Source organism: Dreissena polymorpha, chromosome 11 (genome assembly GCF_020536995.1).
Source record: "Dreissena polymorpha isolate Duluth1 chromosome 11, UMN_Dpol_1.0, whole genome shotgun sequence".
Classification (NCBI taxonomy): domain Eukaryota; kingdom Metazoa; phylum Mollusca; class Bivalvia; order Myida; family Dreissenidae; genus Dreissena; species Dreissena polymorpha.
Genome location: NC_068365.1, coordinates 39,811,973 through 39,832,847, shown reverse-complemented (window position 1 = coordinate 39,832,847; position 20,875 = coordinate 39,811,973). Strand labels below are relative to the sequence as shown.

At 38.1% G+C, this 20,875-nt stretch overlaps 2 protein-coding genes across 2 annotated transcripts in view; both read left to right on the top strand.

The window, feature by feature from the left end:
• Positions 1-20,875, top strand: part of LOC127849774 (putative uncharacterized protein DDB_G0282499) — a 465,276-nt gene that overhangs the window by 77,995 nt on the left and 366,406 nt on the right. The gene's annotated exons all lie outside the window — the stretch shown is intronic.
• On the top strand, positions 48-18,382 carry LOC127851936 (protein dopey-1-like). The gene is made up of 7 exons (XM_052385929.1): positions 48-178; positions 7,562-7,746; positions 9,791-10,143; positions 13,001-13,190; positions 14,362-14,537; positions 15,301-15,961; positions 17,807-18,382. Exons 2-7 carry the CDS (start codon positions 7,594-7,596, stop codon positions 18,044-18,046), a joined length of 1,773 nt encoding a protein of 590 aa, XP_052241889.1. The 5' UTR covers positions 48-178; positions 7,562-7,593; the 3' UTR covers positions 18,047-18,382.

Genomic DNA, 20,875 nt, shown 5'->3' with positions numbered 1-20,875 from the left:
TTATTTTGCTTACAACGATAAATTAATTCGTATATACCGGTGTCGATGTAGTTTTCTACTTGTTATGTGTCAAACTTAAAAATACACATTGCAAAATGTTGTCTAAAAAAATATGTTTTATTGTTTAATTAAATAGTCTATAACATCAAGTGAAATGCGCATATAGTTGCTTCGTCAGGTGACCTTTTTGATTTGTTTGTTCTTGCACTTTAGATCAATTGCAAATATAAATATCACGTCACTGTTTCAGTCAGCTGATTTACTTGATTTTTGTTTTAGTTGTTATACTTGAATTTTTTCAGTAAGTTTGTGAAACACTTAAAACAGCGATTTTTATTGTTTTAACTTCACTCGTCATTCATAACAATCATGTGTTATTGTCATATCAATTGGTTTTAGTGCATATTGTTTGTTTTGCTACCTTGTTGGAATGGACATAAGTATTTTGTTTGATAAGGAAGTTTTTTATAGACCAGTTGAGTTGACAAGTGATGTCATTTGCACCTGCAAAGTTTAGACTGCGGCCACTGGTTGGCAAAAAGTTGGGTATTCATATAAGCGTTCACAATAATTCAATATCATACATTTAATATTCAGGGGTTTTTTTTACTAAGAAAGTGACGCAGATATTCGGCGTCTTCCCCTACCAATATTTTTCCGCTAAAAAAACATTTCCCCTCCCAAAATATAATTTTCCACCAAAATATAATATTTGACCCTCAAAGAATTTTTTTTTCCTTTTGGGAAGTCGACACTTATCCAATTTGTACCATGTACAACGATCTCGCTCTCTCCCCCGACGAACACTCAAATCTGGGAATCCCAGGGATTCAAAATTTAGCTCTTAAATTACGTCATGGAAACCGGGCAACTAATCGTATTAATCATGTGACTATTTTACTGGATTCCAGTCTTGCGCAAGAAGGGTGTTTCGTCAATTAATTACCGGAAACCAGTCGAATTTTCATCCGGGTTATGTGAAAGCCAAGATATAAACGTTAAGACAGAAAAAAGTCTCATAATTGGCGTTCATACAAGAACAAAATAAAACGTTCGGACTCTGAAAATATTAATTGCGTTGACACATTTTTTAAGAATGAATCATCAAAAACCGTTGAAACCCAGCAGGATTCGGAGGTACATGTAATCAACATCGATTAATACTGTCGGATTATTGTGAAAGTGAAAGTAGACAATCGGCAGCCGCACCTTTCCCTTCCAATACTGTAGCAGATCTAGATCGTCTACCCATTCATCATGAAATTGAAATCCGAATATTGACATCGTTCCCCGGCCCCAGTTGAAAACATTTCCCATTATTAGATCTACCCCTGCAACTTTATATAGGACTTTGACTTTAATATCATACTTGTTCATGTGTTTAAGAACAAAAAGGTCAGAGACATGCCTCTTTTTCTAAAAAAAAACACTCTGAAGTCTGTAGGTGAGTTATAGACATTGAAATGAACAGTTTTTATTTTTTCCCCAAATATTTCTCTTTCTTGCTCTATTTTCCCCTTTTACCCAGCGTCCAGCGTCTTCCCCTTTTTCTAAAAAAAAACCCTGATATTATTTTACACATTGATGTCTGCATTAAACATTAATGTAAAAGAAAAATTCATTTTTAAACTATTATACTGTTGTTGTTAATAGTTTTACTTAAAATTAAATACCAACTGAACATGCTGTTTGTTCTCATTATTATGTAGTTTCCAAAAAAATCTGTACATCTCAGAGGGCCAGATAAGATGGCGTAAAATACGCATGAACAAATAGAAAATACTCATGACTTAAAATTGTGGTGAGTAAATAAACTCCTGGTTAAATTCGGATTACGCATTGTGTCCAATTTCAATGCCTTTTAGCCGTTTATACATGCATATAAATTCATGTAAACATGACTGGTTCCCGTCATTGTGTCCACACTGGTAAAAACGTAATGAAACACCATCTAAGTATAGAATGTGGTTCCCGACCTGATTTACACCTCAGTCAGAACGGTATCATTTCATTTTGGCCCACGATAGAGGTCGATGTTGACACAACGGGCTCCCCGCTGCATTGTTGAGAATCGATATACGCTGCTGGTGAAAACATCACATTCAATAAAACCCGAATCGCCCAACTTCAAGAATACATGTATTATGTTTGCTATCAGTTCATCTCTTGTGTTGCACTATGGAAAAACATTTTTCCTTCAAGCACTTTTTAAATGGCAGCCGAAATATACATATAATAAACAAGTTTTACGGATACCACCTGCTTACCATTCAGATTACGTAACTAAGCACATGTTTAATCTGTTTGATATATAGAAATCCGGTTTGCCATCAATGAATCCACTTGAATCATAATGTAATGCGTAAACTTGCTGCTTGCTTGTTTTTCATATGACCGTCACGATCTGTTCCGTCCTGACCGGCAGTCTCTGTCCCGACCGCGCTTTTCTTTTTGTGATGTATTCCGCTGCGTCTGCATGTGTTTGTGTTTTTTTGTCATGTAAATAAAACAAAAAGTAATGACCAGAAAAAATAGTACGCCCTATTATTGACAGTATATTAACATATGTTATAATAGAATTGGTGCAGAGAAAGAAACATGACGGAAATAAGGTCACAGACAATGGCTTTGTACATAAATACTCCTTAAAATTATCGGATTTTGATTTTTACTCATCAATTAAAAATTTCATGAGTGAAATACCCCTTGGCTGAAAAAATTATCTGGAGCTCTTTAAGACCACACATCTTAGCGACCAGTTTTCTATAACAAGAAAAACCATCAAAATTCATACAACTTCCAGAATAAATTAAAGTTAATGTACCGAAACAAATAAGGATAAAAAATACATTGATTCCATACACACAGCATATAATTTAACTGACTGCTTTGGTAATTGTCTGGGAAAACTAACACTGTAACACATTGAATACATTTTCGTGAGTAATTTAATTGTTTTGATTTGATTGTTTACATTAATCTTAAATTTGTTTGAGCATTTTTATTCCGGTGTTTAATTGCCTCTTTAATCAGCACAAAGTGATTTGTTTTGATAAGGGAACAATTTGCAAAAAATATAGGTCCCTGTTTTGATCATATATTGTCAAAACTAACTAACAACATAGTGTCATAAAACACAGATGGCAAAGTATGGTAACAAACACAATTTATGATACCAACTTTTTTTCTCATTGGGTAGTAGTATTTAGCAAGCATTTAGTTGAGTAATTTCAGGGTTTTTTTTCCACTTTTTGGGAAGATAGCCCATGGCTTTGGAATTGGGAATTTTATCGGCCTTTTCATGAAATTGGGAAAATAAATTCATAAGCCTTTTTTTCCACACGAAAAGTCCACTGATTAGGGAAATACTAAATTTGATTTAACTCTTTATAATCATTCAAATTAAAAGAAAAAAAATCATATAATACTTTGTTAGATGTAATTGAGATAAAATACACATAAGACTTCTTTCTAAAAAAAAAAAAACTTTTTTTTTTTTTGGCAATTGGGAAATTTTTGCCACATTTTGGGAAAAAAGTATACTTTTTGGGATTGGGAACATAGCCGAATTTCGGCTATAAAATGGGGCCAAAAAAAAACCTGAATTTACACCAAAATAATTAACTGTTGCTCAAATAAGGTATGTAACATATTGTAAAAAATAAAAGTCATTTGTCTAAATTAGATGATCAGTAACTATACACTGTAAAGATGCTTATCCGTTTAATTCATAAAATTAAAGTATTCAATAATTATGCAATTTACTTCCAAACAGTAACATATTGAGCGGGTACTGGTCAATTAAAACTCTGTTATTACGTGTGAAGTCTATATTACGGCAATGTACAAATGACATCCTAAAAAAAGCACTTAAGTTTGACCCAAGCAGTGATTTTTTTTGCCCAAATTACCACTGATTTTAGGCTTCTTCCCTATCGCAAAATTCCACGTTTTTTTTCCCCAAAATCTGACCAAAACATCCCAAAAAAGCCCAATTTCCAAAAAAAATAAAATGTTATGCCCCCTTTTCGAAGAAAAGGTGGCATATAGTGATTGGACTGTCCGTCTGTCTTTCCATCACACTTTGCGTTAAGGTTTCAAAAAATGCTCATAACTTCTATGTCCCTAGAGATATAACCTCATATTTGGTATGCATGTGTATATGGACAAGGCCTTTCCATACGCACAAAATTTTTTACCCCTGTGACCTTGACCTTGAACTTAGGGTCCGCATTTAGGTTTCGAAATCTGCTTTTAGGTTTCGAAAAATGCTCATTACTTCTATGTCCCTTGAGATATAACCTTCATATTTGGTATGCATGTGTATATGGACAAGGCCTTTCCATACGCACAAATTTTTTTACCCCTGTTACCTTGAACTTAGGGTCCGCGTTTAGGTTTCGAAATCTGCATTTAGGTTTCGAAAAATGCTCATAACTTCTATGTCCCTTGAGATATAACCTTCATATTTGGTATGCATGTGTATATGGACAAGGCCTTTCCATACCCACACAATTTTTTACCCCTGTGACCTTGACTTTGAACTTAGGGTCCGCGTTTAGGTTTTGAAATCTGCGTTTAGGTTTCGAAAAATGCTCATAACTTCTATGTCCCTTGAGATATAACCTTCATATTTGGTATGCATGTGTATATGGACAAGGCCTTTCCATGCGCACAAAAATTGTTACCCCTGTGACCTTGACCTTGAAGTTAGGGTCCGCGTTTAGGTTTCGAAATCTGCGTTTAGGTTTCGAAAAATGCTCATAACTTCCATGTCCCTTGAGATATAACCTTCATATTTGGTATGCATGTGTATACGGACAAGGCCTTTCCATATGCGCACACATTTTGACCCCTGTGACCTTGACCTTGAACTTAGGGTCTGTGTTTAGGTTTCGAAATCTGTGTTTAGGTTTCTAAAAAAAGCTCATAACTTCTATTAAGCGTTTATAGGGGGCATAAGTCATCCTATAGTGACAGCTCTTGTTTTGTTTTGTTTTGTTTTTTTTAAGGAAGAAGTCTCTTATGACTTAATTATTATTTCTTAACTCTAGATCTCAACTTTATTTTTTAAACATCCTACAAAATATATAGCTAGAAAACACTCTGAACATGCACATAACAATAATATTAATTCTGTTACTTATAATAATATTTATAATGCTTAATTTTTCCCAATTTCATGGTTTATCACACTATTTTTCCCAATTTCACGGTTTATCACGCTTATTTTCCCAATTCAAATGGCACAGGCTGTAACAAATAAAAACAAAAAAGATCACTGCCAAGTTTTAACAAAACATAAAAACAATGTCGATTTCTGATACATGTATATAAATGCTATTTATGTATCACTCATACTAACTAGTGAAGAGATTCCAATATACATGTATACACTATAATTGGCATCAGGCACAGTTTTGTTTTTTCAGTTGTAGGTTGATATTCATCAATAGTTTCATTTCATGTTACAAAAAATCATCAAATGTAAAAGAAACTGATCATTACATTTAAATACTGTTGTGTAATTTGCTTTTTGAATCATTCTTGCTTTTTATAGGGCTCTGTTGTATGGTTGATTGAATACACATTGTACACTTTCAATACCTCATGAAGAATTAAACACACTAGCAAGTACATATAATTGATAATTATAATTATATAATTTATTATGCCCCCCTTCGAAGAAGAGGGGGTATATTGCTTTGCTCATGTCGGTCTGTCGGTCCTTCCACCAGGTGGTTGTCAAGACGATAGCTCAAGAACGCATGAAACTTCATAGGTACATTGATCATGACTCACAGATGACCCCTATTGATTTTGAGGTCACTAGGTCAAAGGTCAAGGTCACTGTGACCCGAAATAGTAAAATGGTTTCCGGATGATAATTCAAGAACGCTTATGCCTAGGATCATGAAACTTCATAGGTAGATTGATCATGACTAGCAGATGACCCCTATTGATTTTCAGGTCACTAGGTCAAAGGTCAAGGTCACGGTGACCAGAAATAGTAAAATGGTTTCCTGATGATAATTCAAGAACCCTTATGCCTAGGATCATGAAACATGATAGGTAGATTGATCATGACTAGCAGATGACCCCTATTGATTTTCAGGTCACTAGGTCAAAGGTCAAGGTCACGGTGACCCGAAATAGTAAAATGGTTTCCTGATGATAACTCAAGAACGCTTATGCCTAGGATCATGAAACTTGATAGGTACATTGATCATGACTGGCAGATGACCCCTATTGATTTTCAGGTCACTAGGTCAAAGGTCAAGGTCACAGTGACCCGAAATAGTAAAATGGTTTCCTGATGATAATTCAAGAACCCTTATGCCTAGGATCATGAAACTTGATAGGTAGATTGATCATGACTAGCAGATGACCCCTATTGATTTTCAGGTCACTAGGTCAAAGGTCAAGGTCACAGTGACAAAAAACATATTTACAAAATGGCTGTCACTACAACTTAGAGCCCATATGGGGGGCATGCATGTTTTACAAACAGCCCTTGTTATTATCGCCACGCTTTTTAAAAGCGTGGGGATATTGTGGTTGTCTCCGCTATCCGTCCGTTGGTCCGTCCTGGCCACTATCTCCTCCTATACTATAAGCACTAGAACCTTGAAACTTACACACATGGTAGCTATGAGCATATGTGCGACCCTGCACTATTTGGAATTTTGATCTGACCACTGGGTCAAAAGTTATGGGGTTGGGGTTGGGCCATGTCAGAGATGTTATTTTTTATGTTATTTTACATTATTTTTTTTCATTTCTACACCGATTTACGTCAAATTGATACTGAACATCACTTATGACAATATGGTCAATCTCAACTATGCATGGCCCCATTACCAACCCTGGGACGCTCCCTGGGTCAAACATGCAGCGTGGGGATACGCGTTGGCATCTGCCGCGCCATTTCAAATTATTTTTGTAATTTAATTTATTGAAGTCCTTCTTCAAAAAAATTATACTGCTTATTCATAGCTTTGTTTTGTGAAATTGTCGATGGGTTTGTCTTCCAAACACCTTTACTCTGATGCCATATATACTAACTCAAATTTTATAAAGATGCAATTAAGTGTATCAATACACAATATTGGTACTAAATATGATATCTTAAAAATATTATTTAGGTGTTATAATGTTTAATTTGTATTTCTTATAGATTTCTTGACTAAACACTTGCCTGAACAATGTTGTACGTTAATGTCACCTGTGCATTTCTAACCAGTCAGTGTGCATCAATTTCAGTTCCACTTTTGCTAAATTTTCAGAGTGCAGTGTATTTACACTTTTCTATGCGTTTACTAATAATTTTCTGTATGATTACACTGGTTTTATTTTGAGTACCTGGAAAGACTATGCGAGGAATTTGGATTGCTTGACAGGCATACTTTCTACACTTTAGATAGAACCACTTCCTGACTATTGACAGGCATACTTTCTACACTTTAGATAGAACCACTTTCTGACCATTGACAGGCATACTTTCTACACTTTAGATAGAACCACTTCCTGACCATTGACAGGCATACTTTTTACACTTTAGATAGTACCACTTCCTCAAGTTCCTGACCAGTCATGAGTGCCCTGTCAATCCTTGCCGAGGAGTGTGAATTACTCAATGACAGCAAGTACCGTTCCTACATCACCCAGGTCGAGAAAGCACTCAAGAGTTTTGACTCGACGAGTGAATGGGCAGATCTGATATCAGCACTTGGAAAACTTAATAAGGTGGGCCCTTTCGTTTGCTAATATACTGTACCAGGGTTGTCATTATGATTGTAAACAAAGGATTATTTTGGAATAGTAACCGATTTGGCCGGGGGTCAAGGGGGCCGCGTGACCCCCCCCCTGTAGATCCAGGGCTAGGCCCTGGTAGGGGGTCAGGGGGGCGAAGCCCCCTGACCGAAAACGAATTCTAGACATTTTAGGGACAAAATACTGCTATTCTCAGAGCATAAACAGTTAAAATGAGGTATAAAAAGAATAGAACATTTTAAGATTTTCACATTTTTAGTATACTGTACAATGTAAAAGCATATTATATTGATAGATCTTTGCATGTTCCAATTCTATCCATTACCCGATAATTCAGTTTTATTACGATTTCTTTTTTTCAAAACCAAATTATGGTCTATATTGACGATGAATGTCGTCCGCCATTTAACGCAAGTGCATATACAAATTGAATAGTGGGATTGGGGAATTCCCATTGAACATGCGTGAATCACGTGACGCGATTTGAGATCATTGAGAACCGTTTATATTTAGTAATTACGACATATCAACGACTCAATCTAAACTGTTACATGCACCTCCTTTCAGAAAAGTTTGCGAATGTTAAAGTGAATTTCTGAGAATAAAAACGCGTCTTTCTTTAAATTTTACCGAGTAGTTTTCATTCCGGATCGTGATGTAACTTGTCAGGTCATTCATGCATGTAGACCTATATGTATGCGTAGTTTGGCAATCTCAAAACACGTTATTTACCTACTTATTACATTATGTGTTATGACCATTTGTATAACAAAATGAATTATTTAATTGAAATATTTTCAAATACGTATAATTAAATGTGTTATCCGAAATCATTTTCAGATTTCATTATTCACGGAAAATTAAGAAAATTCTAGCAACAGAGACACATTTCTCGTGTTTTTCATGTACAGATGAAAATCATGCCAAAATTAGACTTCATGTATAACATCACGTCATTCTTCCTCGGGGAAAGCGTGGACTTTAATATTTAGATGCTGAATAACAACTTCGTAGCGCAGAGGTCGCTTATATCTTTTATTTTGGTCGAAAATCGAAGAGCATTTTTTAATCTGTGGAAACATTTTCTTTAACTAAAAAAACTAGTTAATTACGCTCTACAGTGCTACATTCGTTGAGATACGGTCACAGCTGAAATGTACAGCTATTTGATACAGTTTCACGTGGGGTCGGCGTGTATTCGGCTGCCTGAGCGCTGATTGGTTGACGTGCTTTCCAAGAAGAATTTGATTGACAGCTGGAAAAATCAATATTGGCCACTCGCTGAGAAATTCATTGAAAACAGTAGCTCTAAGGCGGTGTTAATGGACTGACTGAATGACCGGGCGTCGCTCTACTATACTACGGTTATTCCTCGTCAATTATTGTCGGTTTGAGTGATCAAAACTTCAGATCGCAATTTTTAAGATTCGGGAAAAACAACCGATTTTCTGGCGATTTTAACCGATGAATTTGATCGGCAATCGGTTAATAATGACAACCCTGTGTACATCAACATTTACATGGAATATCAGTAGTGCTATTTGATACACAGAGTTTAGGTATGACTATTTTCTAATATTTATCATATATTTGTGTAACTTTGATCAGTTGTTTGGCAATTCAGATTAAGAAGTAGCATTAAAATAGGGTAAAACGGATAAACTAAAAAATTATATCTACGCAGGCTTTTGTGAAATTGAAATAGGTCTGGTCATTCATTATTTTACAATGTTTCTTAAAATGGTTGTCCATGGACAAAATGTTTGACAACTTCGAGAAATTATTTATTACCTGCTGTAACATCATTTATACCGATTGATAAGCATGTTAAACTCAGAAATGTATTTCTTCATGAAAAATAATATGACTGATGTACGGGCAAATTGAACTGTAGCTTAATATTTCCATTGGTTATTGCACGTTTTGCTAGCCCATGTGTGGTACTCAGTGATTCCATCGGTTGTTGCAGGTTTTGCTGGTCATGTGTGGTACCCAGTGATTCAATTGTTTACTGCAGGTGTTGCTTGCCCATGTGCGGTACCCTGTGATTCCCAAGCGGGTGACTATAGGCAAGAGACTGGCCCAGTGTCTGCATCCCGCCCTTCCCAGCGGTGTACACATGAAGGCCCTGGAGACGTATGACATCATCTTCAAATGCATAGGCACCGACCGGCTTGCCCAGGACCTGTTCATCTACAGCGCAGGACTGTTCCCGCTGCTCAGTTACTCTGCCATGAATGTGAAGCCAGTGCTGCTCCTGATATATGAGCACCACTTTGTGACGCTGGGGCGCAGGATCAAACCCGGCCTCAATGGACTGCTACTGGGCCTGTTACCAGGTCTCGAGGAAGGCTCAGAGTTCTATGACCAGTAAGTCAAGGTCAAACTATTCCATTTCATTGAACTTTGTTTGACACATTATAATTATGTTATTGATATCATTATGGTGGATTTGAAAAAAAAGAAATCTTATTATGAACATTGTCATGCATTCACCCGGTTAAAGTATAAGGCTTAGGGTAAATACTAACATGTGTGAAGGATGAAGTTTTATTTTAAATGTTCTTAGAACATTTATAAGGGAATGATCTAGGTTTAAAAAATTGTAACAATTCCATAGTATGTTGAACACAAACAAGGGCACTGCATAACGGTTGCCAATGCTCGGCTGCGGGTGCATTTTTAGCTCACCTGATTGCTCAGGTGAGCTTTTGTGACTGGTATTTGTCCTTAGTATGTCCGTCCGTTCGTTAACATTTGCTGGTAAACACTCTAGAGGCCACATTTCTTGTCCCATCTTCATGAAACTTGGTCAGAAAAAAACTTGGTCAGAAGCTTTGTCCCAATGAAATCTCGGCCTAGTTCAAAACTGGGTTGTGCCGGGTCAAAAACTAGGTCACTAGGTCAAAAAAAAAGAAAAACCTTGTAAACACTGTAGAAGTCACATTTCATGCTCAATCTTCATGTAACTTTGTCAAAACGTTTGTCTTAATGATATCTTGGTTTGGTTCAAAAGTGGTTCCGATCCGTTGAAAAACATGGCCGCCAGTGGGCGGGACAGTTTTCCTTATTTGGCTATAGAGAAACCTTGTAAACACTCTAGAAGTCACAATTTTTGCCCAATCATCATAAAAATTGGTCAAAACATTGGTTTTATTGATATCTCGGATGAGTGTGAAAATGGTTGGGATGGGTGAAAAAACATGGCCGCCAGTGGGCGGGGCATTTATCTCTATATGTATATAGTGAAAACATGTGAACACAGTAGAAGTCACATTTTTGGCCCAATTTTCATGAAATTTGCTCAGAACATTTGTTTCCTTGATACGAGAGTTGAGTTAAAAAATGGTTCCGGTAAATTGAATAACATGGCTGCTGGGGGGGGGAGGGGGAGGGCTGTTTCCTCATTATGCCTCCCCCCCCCCCTTTCGAAGAAGAGGGGGTATATTGTTTTGCTCATGTCGGTCCGTCCGCCCACCAGATGGTTTCAGGATGATAACTCAAGAGCACTTATGCCAAGGATCATGAAACTTCATAGGTACATTGATCATGACTCGCAGATGACCCCTATTGATTTTCAGGTCACTAAGTCAAAGGTCAAGGTCACGATGACCCGAAATAGTAAAATGATTTCCGGATGATAACTCAAGAACACTTATACCTAGGATCATGAAACTTCATAGATACATTGATCATGACTCGCAAATGACCCCTATTGATTTTCAGGTCACTAGGTCAAAGGTCAAGGTCATGGTGACCCAAAGCAGTAAAATGGTTTCCGGATGATAACTCAAGAACGCTTATGCCTAGGATCATAAAACTTAATAGAAACATTTTTCATGACTCGCAGATAACCCCTATCGATTTTCAGGTCACTAGGTCAAAGGTCTTGGTCACGATGACCCGAAATAGTAAAATGGTTTCCGGATGATTACTCAAAAACGCTTTGGCTTAGGATCATGAAACTTCAAAGGTACATTGATAATAACTCATAGATGACCCCTATTGATTTTCAGGTCACTAGGTCAAAGGTCAAGGTCATGATGAAATGGTTTCCGGATGATAACTCAAGAACGCTTTGGCCTAGGATCATGAAACTTCCTAGGTACATTGATCATGACTCGTAGATGATCCCTATTGATTTTCAGGTCACTAGGTCAAAGGTCAAGGTCACGGTGACTCGAAATAGTAAAATGTTTCCAGATGATAACTCAAGAACGCTTATGCCTAGGATCATGAAACTTCATAGGTATATTGATCATGACTGGCAGATGACCCCTATTGATTTTCAGGTCACTAGGTCAAAGGTCAAGGTCACGGTGACCTGAAATAGTAAAATGGTATCTTGATGATAACTCAAGAAAGCTTATGCCTAGGATCATGAAACTTCATAGGTAGAATGATCATGACTCGCAGATGACCCCTACAGATTTTTAGGTCACTAGGTCAAAGGTCAAGGTCACAGTGACCTGAAATATTAAAATGGTTTCTGGATGATAACTCAAGAACGCTTATGCTTAGATTCATGAAACTTCATAGGTATATTGATCATGACTCGCAGATGACCCCTATTGATTATCGGGTCACTATGTCAAAGGCCAAGGTCACAGTGCCAAAAAACGTATTCACACAATGGCTGTCAAGATCACTGACTCAACTTAGAAAAATGGTTTCCGGATGATAACTCAAGAATGCTTACGCCTAGGATCATGAAACTTTGTAGGTACATTGATCATGACTCGCAGATGAAATAATGATGAAACTTGACCAGGATGTTTGTCTGGACAATATCTAGATCAAGTTTGACATTTGGTAAAGATTGAATGAACAGACTCCTCTCAGGTGAGCGAACAAGGGCCATCTTGGCCCTTTTGTATAATAAATGAAAGCTTGTCACAATTTTTTTTTTAAGAGGTCACAGTGACCTTGACCTTTGACCTAGTGACCCAAAAATGGGCGTGGCATGTAGAGCTCATCAAGGTGCAGCTACATATGAAGTTTCAAAGTTGTAGGTGGAAGCACTTTGATTTTAGAGCCAATGTTCCAAACCTTGGCACAATGTTAAGGTTTGAGCACGACACAGAGGAAACGACAAGACGACGGACACGACGAGCTGGCTATGACAATACCTCGGGTTTTCTCTGAAAACAGTCGAGCTAATAATTATTTATAAACTAAATCATCAAAAATACCATAAGCATTGTTGAATGATATCTCCTGTTTACAGGACTGATGCCCTGTTGCTAGACTTCTGTGAGTGCACAGACCCCCCATACTTCTACACCTGTCTCTGGGAGTGCGTACACAGCTGTCCGTCCGTCCGTCTGGCGGCCATCACCTTCCTCATGGCCCACTACAACAAGAAACAGACCATGGAGGACCAGCTGCACATGGTCGGCCTCAACATCAGCCTCATGGTAAGCATCTGAATACTCCTTAAAATATGTATCTTGTTATGAGAAAACTGGGCGTAATGCATGTGCGTAAAGTGTCGCCCCAGATTAGCCTGTGCAGTCCGCACAGGCTCATCAGGGACGACACTTTCTGCCTTAATTGGATTTTTGCTAAGAAGAGACTTCATTTTAACGAAAAATGTCAGCAGAAAGTGTCGTCCCTGATTAGCCTGTGTGGACTGCACAGGCTAATCTGGGACCACACTTTACGCACATGCATAATGCCCGGTTTTCTGTCCATAATTGGACAATAAGAAAGTGGAAATTTTGTTCCTGTATGTACAAACTCACACACTATTCATGTAAGAATACAATATTTAATTTTGGTTCTAGTAGCTTTATGCTAGTTTCTTGACTAGTGCTCAATAACTTTATTTTGCCTAGGTTATAACACCATTTTTACTTACAACTATGAAGGTTGTTCTCTTGCTCTGGATTCAACATTTGAGTCAATAAATTACATAACTCAGAGCAATATTTCATTCTGTAAGTTTAAGTGCAAATGTTTTTTATGCCCCCAGTAGGGTGGCATAAAGCAGTTGAACTGTCCGTCCATCAATCTGTCCGTCTGTCTGAAAATTTTAACCTTGCTTATAACTTTTGCAATGTTGAAGATAGCAACTTAATATTTGGCATGCAAGTGTATCTCATGGAGCTGCACATTTGGAGTGTTGAAAGGTCAAGGTCATCCTTAAAGGTAAAAGGTAAAAAAAACAAATCCGAGGGTAGTAACAAGCTTTAAAGGATGATGATTTCTATTTTATATCATTTGGCAGGTACAGATCATTTTCACAAGGGAAGTAAAGGGATATAATAGAAAATAAAAAATTTAAAGCGGCGCAGTAAAGGGCATTGTGTCTCTGACAAACACATCTCTTGTTTCTGTTTGTTATCCATCTTGGAAAGGCAAAGGGATATATAAATTGTAGGCATGATTTCGTTCGTGTGTGCTTTGTTTTTTTATCCAGCCGGAACTCTGAGTGTTTTTGACAACTTCATGTATTTAGATATTTTAACGCAAGGGCATTACATTATATACAAGCTACCATTGGTTATTATGTCATTAACAAAACGAATACACAAAGAATTATGTAGTTAGATGTGGGTAATACCAAGTATGAATTACCAATTAAAGATTGAGGCGCTGTGCAGTGCAGTACAGGACAGCAGTGTGCTGGTACAGAGAAGTATGCTGGACTTCCTGTTGGTGGCCTTCCCCCTGCACAACCGCCAACTGACCCACGCGGACATGGCGCGTGTTGTCCTGGCCACCATCACTGTACTTCTCAGGAGGGACATGTCCCTCAACAGGTACATGGAGGCTGCATCCTATCTTGATGATGTTTGTAAAACTGAAATGGCATGCTTGTACTACAAAAAATCTTCCTTCTTGATTGAGTGTGTAAAGCAAGAATATTTACAGATTACAAGGTTATGATCTTAGACAAAGAAGTAAATTGTGCAAGACAAAAACAATTTTTTGCAAATGTTCATCATTTTTTGTTTGATCATTTGTATACTGAGCTTTGTAGAACATTTCTATTATTCCTGTATGTTTTTGTCTTTATTGAAAATTTGCTAACATGCCATACTCCAAAAATGGGCAATCCCTAAGTAACTGTTACATGAAATCAAGTAAAATTTATTTATTAATTTGTCAATCCATGCTTCATGATGTTATATATTGAGCGTGACAGTTTTATCATACCATTCAAATAAGCTTCCTTATATCCTTCAATTTTGTTTTATAAATACAATATTCAATGGCTGTTCACAACTATCTTTCATTTGTACCCTGTTCTACCAAAACTGGGCTAATGCATGTGGGTAAAGTGATATTCCAGATTAGACTTTGCAGTCCACATAAGCTAATAAGGGACGATGCTTTACGCCTAGACTGGATTTTCATTTAGAAGATACTTCATTTGAAAGAAAAATAATTAATAAAAGTGGAGAGTGTTGTATCTGCTTAGCTGTTGTGGACTGCACAGGCAAATGTAGGACAACACTATGTTCATGTATTTAGCCCAGTTTTCCCATAACGCAGCTCATTTGTTCTGTGTGCATTATTCAGGAGGTTCTATGCCTGGTTGCTGGGCAGCAACACTACGCTGGTGCAAGTTCAGGAAGCAAGATCCAAGGGAGACGTCTCAGAGTCTCCATCAGGCGAGATGACCTACTTTGAGCGGTATTCCCGGGACCTCCTGGTGCAGGCATTGAGACAGCTACTGGTGGAGAAGCCCGGGGGATCTGACACAGTATCTGCTCGCTCAGCCGTCCTAAAACCCTTCAGAATCCTCATCAGCCTGCTGGACAAACCAGAGATCGGTCCAGTAATCCTAGAAAGTGTGCTGCTGTCTATATTCAGATGCTTGTGTAGAGAATATGACATTTCTAAATCAAGCAAAGTCTCTGCTTTTGTAAAACAAGCCTTGAAGAAAGATGACAGCTATTATGAAGAACTCTTGAAAACAGCCAACCTACTGTTTGGAACTTTTGAGCCGTACTTCATCTGGGACTATGCCTCGAGAAAGTTCCAGGAGGCGTGTGCAGGGAGCCATGAGGGGTTTGTGGGGAACCAGGAGGCATGTATAGGGAGCCAGGATGGGTGTGCAGGGAGCCAGAGGTCCCTCAGGAAGATATCCGGTTCCCAGTCCATGTCTGAGCCCCAGGAGTCAGCTGATATAGACGAGCTGTGTACACTGGTGGCCTATCTGCTGGACATCGTATCCCTGGTAACGCATTTTTCTTCAAGTAGATGATGCAAAGCTCTGGCTCTTTAAATTTGTGCAGGTCTTGCATATACTTCTATTGATATGTTAAGGTAATAACAACACACTGCATGTACAAATTGGAATTGTTGAAACCATGTTGAGGGCTTAGCAGTATGATTAGTGACTTTTACTTTGTCTTTGTCTTTCAGTTCATTTAAGGTTTAAATCTAAAAATTTGATTGTATTTTAAATCTCTCTGATTGACCAATCATATTTGTTAATTGACCTGTTTGCCATGTTGCCATGAGTGAGTGGGTTCACATGTTGTATCCTGTTCTGCCCAGTAACAGTGAGTGGGTTCACATGTTTGTATCCTGTTCTGCGCAGTAACAGTAAGTGGGTTCACATGTTGTATCCTGTTCTGCCCAGTAACAGTGAGTGGGTTCACATGTTGTATCCTGTTCTGCCCAGTAACAGTGAGTGGGTTCACATGTTGTATCCTGTTCTGCCCAGTTACAGTGAGTGGGTTCACATGTTGTATCCTGTTCTGCCCAGTTACAGTGAGTGGGTTTCACATGCTGTATCCTGTTCTGCCTAGTTACAGTGAGTGGGTTCACATGTTGTATCCTGTTCTGCCCAGTTACAGTGAGTGGGTTCACATGTTGTATCCTGTTCTGGCCCAGTTACAGTGAGTGGGTTCACATGTTGTATCCTGTTCTGCCTAGTTACAGTGAGTGGGTTCACATGTTGTATCCTGTTCTGCCCAGTTACAGTGAGTGGGTTCACATGTTGTATCCTGTTCTGCCCAGTTACAGTGAGTCTGTATGAGCCTCATTCTGGGAAAACAGGGCTTAATGCATCTGCATGAAGTGTTGTCCCATATGAGCCTGTGCAGTTAGTGCAGGCAAATCAGGGACAACACTTTCGGTTTTTAAGGAATTTTTTGGTTTAAAGAAAAAATTCAAATCCAGTAAAGGCGGCAAGTGTTGTCCCTGATTAGCATGCTTAGCCTGTATGGACTGCACAGGCTAATCTGTGACGACACTTCAAGCTCATGCATAAAGCCCAGTTTTCCCATAACAATGTCATATGTTTCTCCCACAGGAGACGTTCATTAAGACCCAGACAGAACACCTGCCCCACCTCCTATGCAGTCTGATCTGTTATATGTCTGTATGTCTCTCCCACAGGATGTTATATGTCTGTATGTCTCTCCCACAGGATGTTATATGTCTGCATGTCTCTCACACAGGAGATGTTCAGTGAGACCCAGACAGAACATCTGCCCCACCCCCTGTGCAGTTTGATCTGTTATATGTCTGTATGTCTCTCCCACAGGATGTTATACACATGTATGTCTGTATTTCTCTCCCACAGGATGTTATATGTCTGTATGTCTCTCCCACAGGATGTTATATGCCTGTATGTCTCTCCCACAGGATGTTATATGTCTGTATGTCTCTCCCACAGGATGTTATATGTCTGTATGGCTCTCTCACATGATGTAATATGTCTGTATGTCTCTCCCACAGGAGACGTTCAGTGAGACCCAGACAGTACATCTGTTCCACCTCCTGTATAGTCTGATCTGTTATATGTCTGTATGTCTCTCCCAGGGATGTTATATGTCTGTATGTCTCTCCCACAGGATGTTATATGTCTGTATGGCTCTCCCACAGGAATGTTATATGTCTGTATGTCTCTTCCACAGGATGTTATATGTCTGTATGTCTCTCCCACAGGATGTTATATGTCTGTATGTCTCTTCCACAGGATGTTTTATGTCTGTATGTCTCTCCCACAGGATGTTATATGTCTGTATGGCTCTCCCACAGGATGTTATATGTCTGTATGTCTCTCCCACAGGAGACGTTCAGTGAGACCCAGACAGAGCATCTTCCCCACCTCCTGTGCAGTCTGATCACAAGTCTGACCCGCCACTGCTCCCACCTCCCGGACGCTCACATCCTCCGTATGCTGCGACTCTGCTCTAAGATCCTCTCCAAGGTTCAGCCAACCGTGACGGTGTCAGGGTCACATGACCATTCAGCTGACACGTCATGTGACGCCAGTATGCTAGAGCAGGTGGAGGTACTAACTGTGTAGCTTTATGTGAGCCTCTTTCTATCAAAACTGGGTTTGCACAGGCTAATCAGGGACAACACTTTCCACTAAAACTGGATTTTTGCTATGAAGACACTTTCTTTAAATGCAAAATTACATAAAAGCAAACAGTGTTTTCTCTGATAAGACTGTGCAGACTGCACAGGCTAATCCCAATTTTAAAAGAATGAGGCACATGTTTTCTGTGGCTTGCTTTGTGTTACTTGTTGTGCATTCAGAAAATCAGTGTTAATACTTACAAAGTAATGCAGAGTTTTTAAGAGGGCCTTCATACTGTAAAATCATTGTTATTCTTGGGACTTAAATTGAGTCGTGTTCTGAGAAAACTGGGCATAATACATATGCATAAAGTATCATCCCAGATTAACCTGTGCAGTCTGCACAGGCAAATTAGGGACGACACTTTCCGCCTAAATTGGATTTTGCCAAAGAAGAGACTTCATATCAACGAAAAATGTCATAAAAGGGGAAAGTGTCGTCCCTGATTAGCCTGTGCGGACTGCACAGGCTAATCTGGGACAACACTTTCCGCAAATGCATTAAGCCCGGTTTTCCCAGAACATGGCCCAATTGTATTTGATTTTCGGGTTGATCAATCTACATTTTTGACACAAACTCATAAAAATAATAACCAATTCAAATTGTATTTTTGCTAAAAAAAAATATATAACCATGAATTAACGTGTCCACCAAAGTCTTTTTTTAAATCATTAAATATCATGCCAATGAATAAACATGATTGTACAGTATTTATTTTTATTGATTTTTATGCTGACTCTAGCTCTTTCATTTAAAACAATACCTATCATTATTTAAGTATTTGTAACGTTTTTAAAAGATTAGACTTATGATCATATGGTGGAAATTTGTTAAAATTGGAATACTGTTATTAGAAATTAAATACTTCAAATAGACTCAGTTTGTGAACAAACAATAAGCAGATTGTAGCCACTCCATGTCAACTTTGAGTCTGTTTGGTATGTATAATGTGCTCCAATTCATGTGTTATTCAGCTCACATGTGCTTGCCTATCATATTCTCTGCTTTAATGATTATTCGTATCCATGCAGTGTCGTTTATGTAGCCAGTGTCTGTCTTGAACCAATGTCTGTCTATCAATGTCTGTCTGACTCTTGAATCTGTGTCTGTTTTGATCCAATGCTTGTATTGTTGCCAGCGTCTGTAGTCCTGAAATGAGTGTCTGTCCTTAACCCATTATGCCTAGCGTCCTGAAAAAAGGACATTGCAAACAGCGTAGACCCAGATGAGACGCCGCATAATGCGGCGTCTCATCTGGGTCTGCGCTGTTTGCTTGAATGAATTTCTTTGTGGAATATTCTAAATATAGAAATAAATATACTTGACACCTCTAATTTTGGAAATAAATTGATCCAATTTAGAAGGATGGGAGAGTCCACTGGGCATAATGGGTTAACCAGTATATTGAAAACATTTCATCCCCATAGTGTGTGTCAGTTGTTCTGAACCAAATGTCTTTCTGCAGTCTTAAACCACTGTTTGTGTGTAGTCTCAAACCATTGTTTATCCACTGTCGCAAAACCAGTGTTTGTGTATACAGTCCAACCCCTCTTAAGCAGCCAGTCAAGGGAAACGGCCAAATTGGCTGCTAAGCGGGGTGGCCTTTTAAGAGGGGGTTTGGATCATAGGGAGTCTAGAGTTGATGAGTGCACGGCCAACTGTTCAATTTTTTATAAAACAAAATGGTAAATATGTGTACATGAACTAAACAATGTATAGACTTAAAATAATTTTATTTCTTCCTTCTAAAGTCAGCTATAAACAACATTTCCATTTAAAAAAATATTCAATTCCGTCTTTCTAATCATCATCAATATCATCCTTATCAGAATCCAAGTCAATGAAAAAGAATCATTCTCATGATTCGTTGTTTACAGAATGCGCGTTGTATGGCTCCAATGCACTTAAGATAAGAACAGTTGTGAATCAGTTATGCGTGAATAACTCCAGTGTCACTATAAATCGATAATTTAATTGGTTTATTGCAGTTTTATGTTTTTGTAATACCTACCGCACGAATTGGTCCCGTCAGTGATCTCCTCCACGATAAAATCGTGGCCAGTTACTTAAGAGACTGATAATAGCAACCAGGTGTAATCCTACTGGTAATCGTTTTTTTCATGCATAATATTATAAAAACATTTATTTCGCCGAGTAAATGGTTTTATCAAAATTAATATTGAAATCATTGTAAATTTAAAACAAATATAAATGTTTTGTTAAATTCCCAAATGAGAATCATAATTTGTAATCCGAAACACACTCCCGATTGATTTATGTTAACGAGACGTTTACAAATTCTAGCATCAAAAAGTCCTCATGTATTTCCTTTGTCCCGACAAAAGCGCGAAAAATTATGCACCAATGTACAATGTCATGACATACCCATGCGTGCGTGTATTGATTTTTGGATAACAACTTTGTAGCACAGAGAACATGTAGAGCAGTTGATTTCGGTTACAAGTGCGTTGTTCTTTTAACTTTTAATTAGCCATAATTGTCATAAATGCTTGAAATAGTATGATTCAACAGCTACACATAATCAATTATAAATTAAGAATCTCTTTCCAGTACTAATAGATGATAATCGCATGTGCGGAAACAAAAAGATCAAACGGTCGCATATTGCTTTTAACCCGATAACCCGATAATCTGCTGCTAATTATATTGCAATTTGCAAACTGGCTGTCAAAATGTTTATCACACATCACGCTTCAGTACTGCAGAGCCTAAACAGCAGACTGGAAGTACGTATTGATTTTTTTGCGCCGT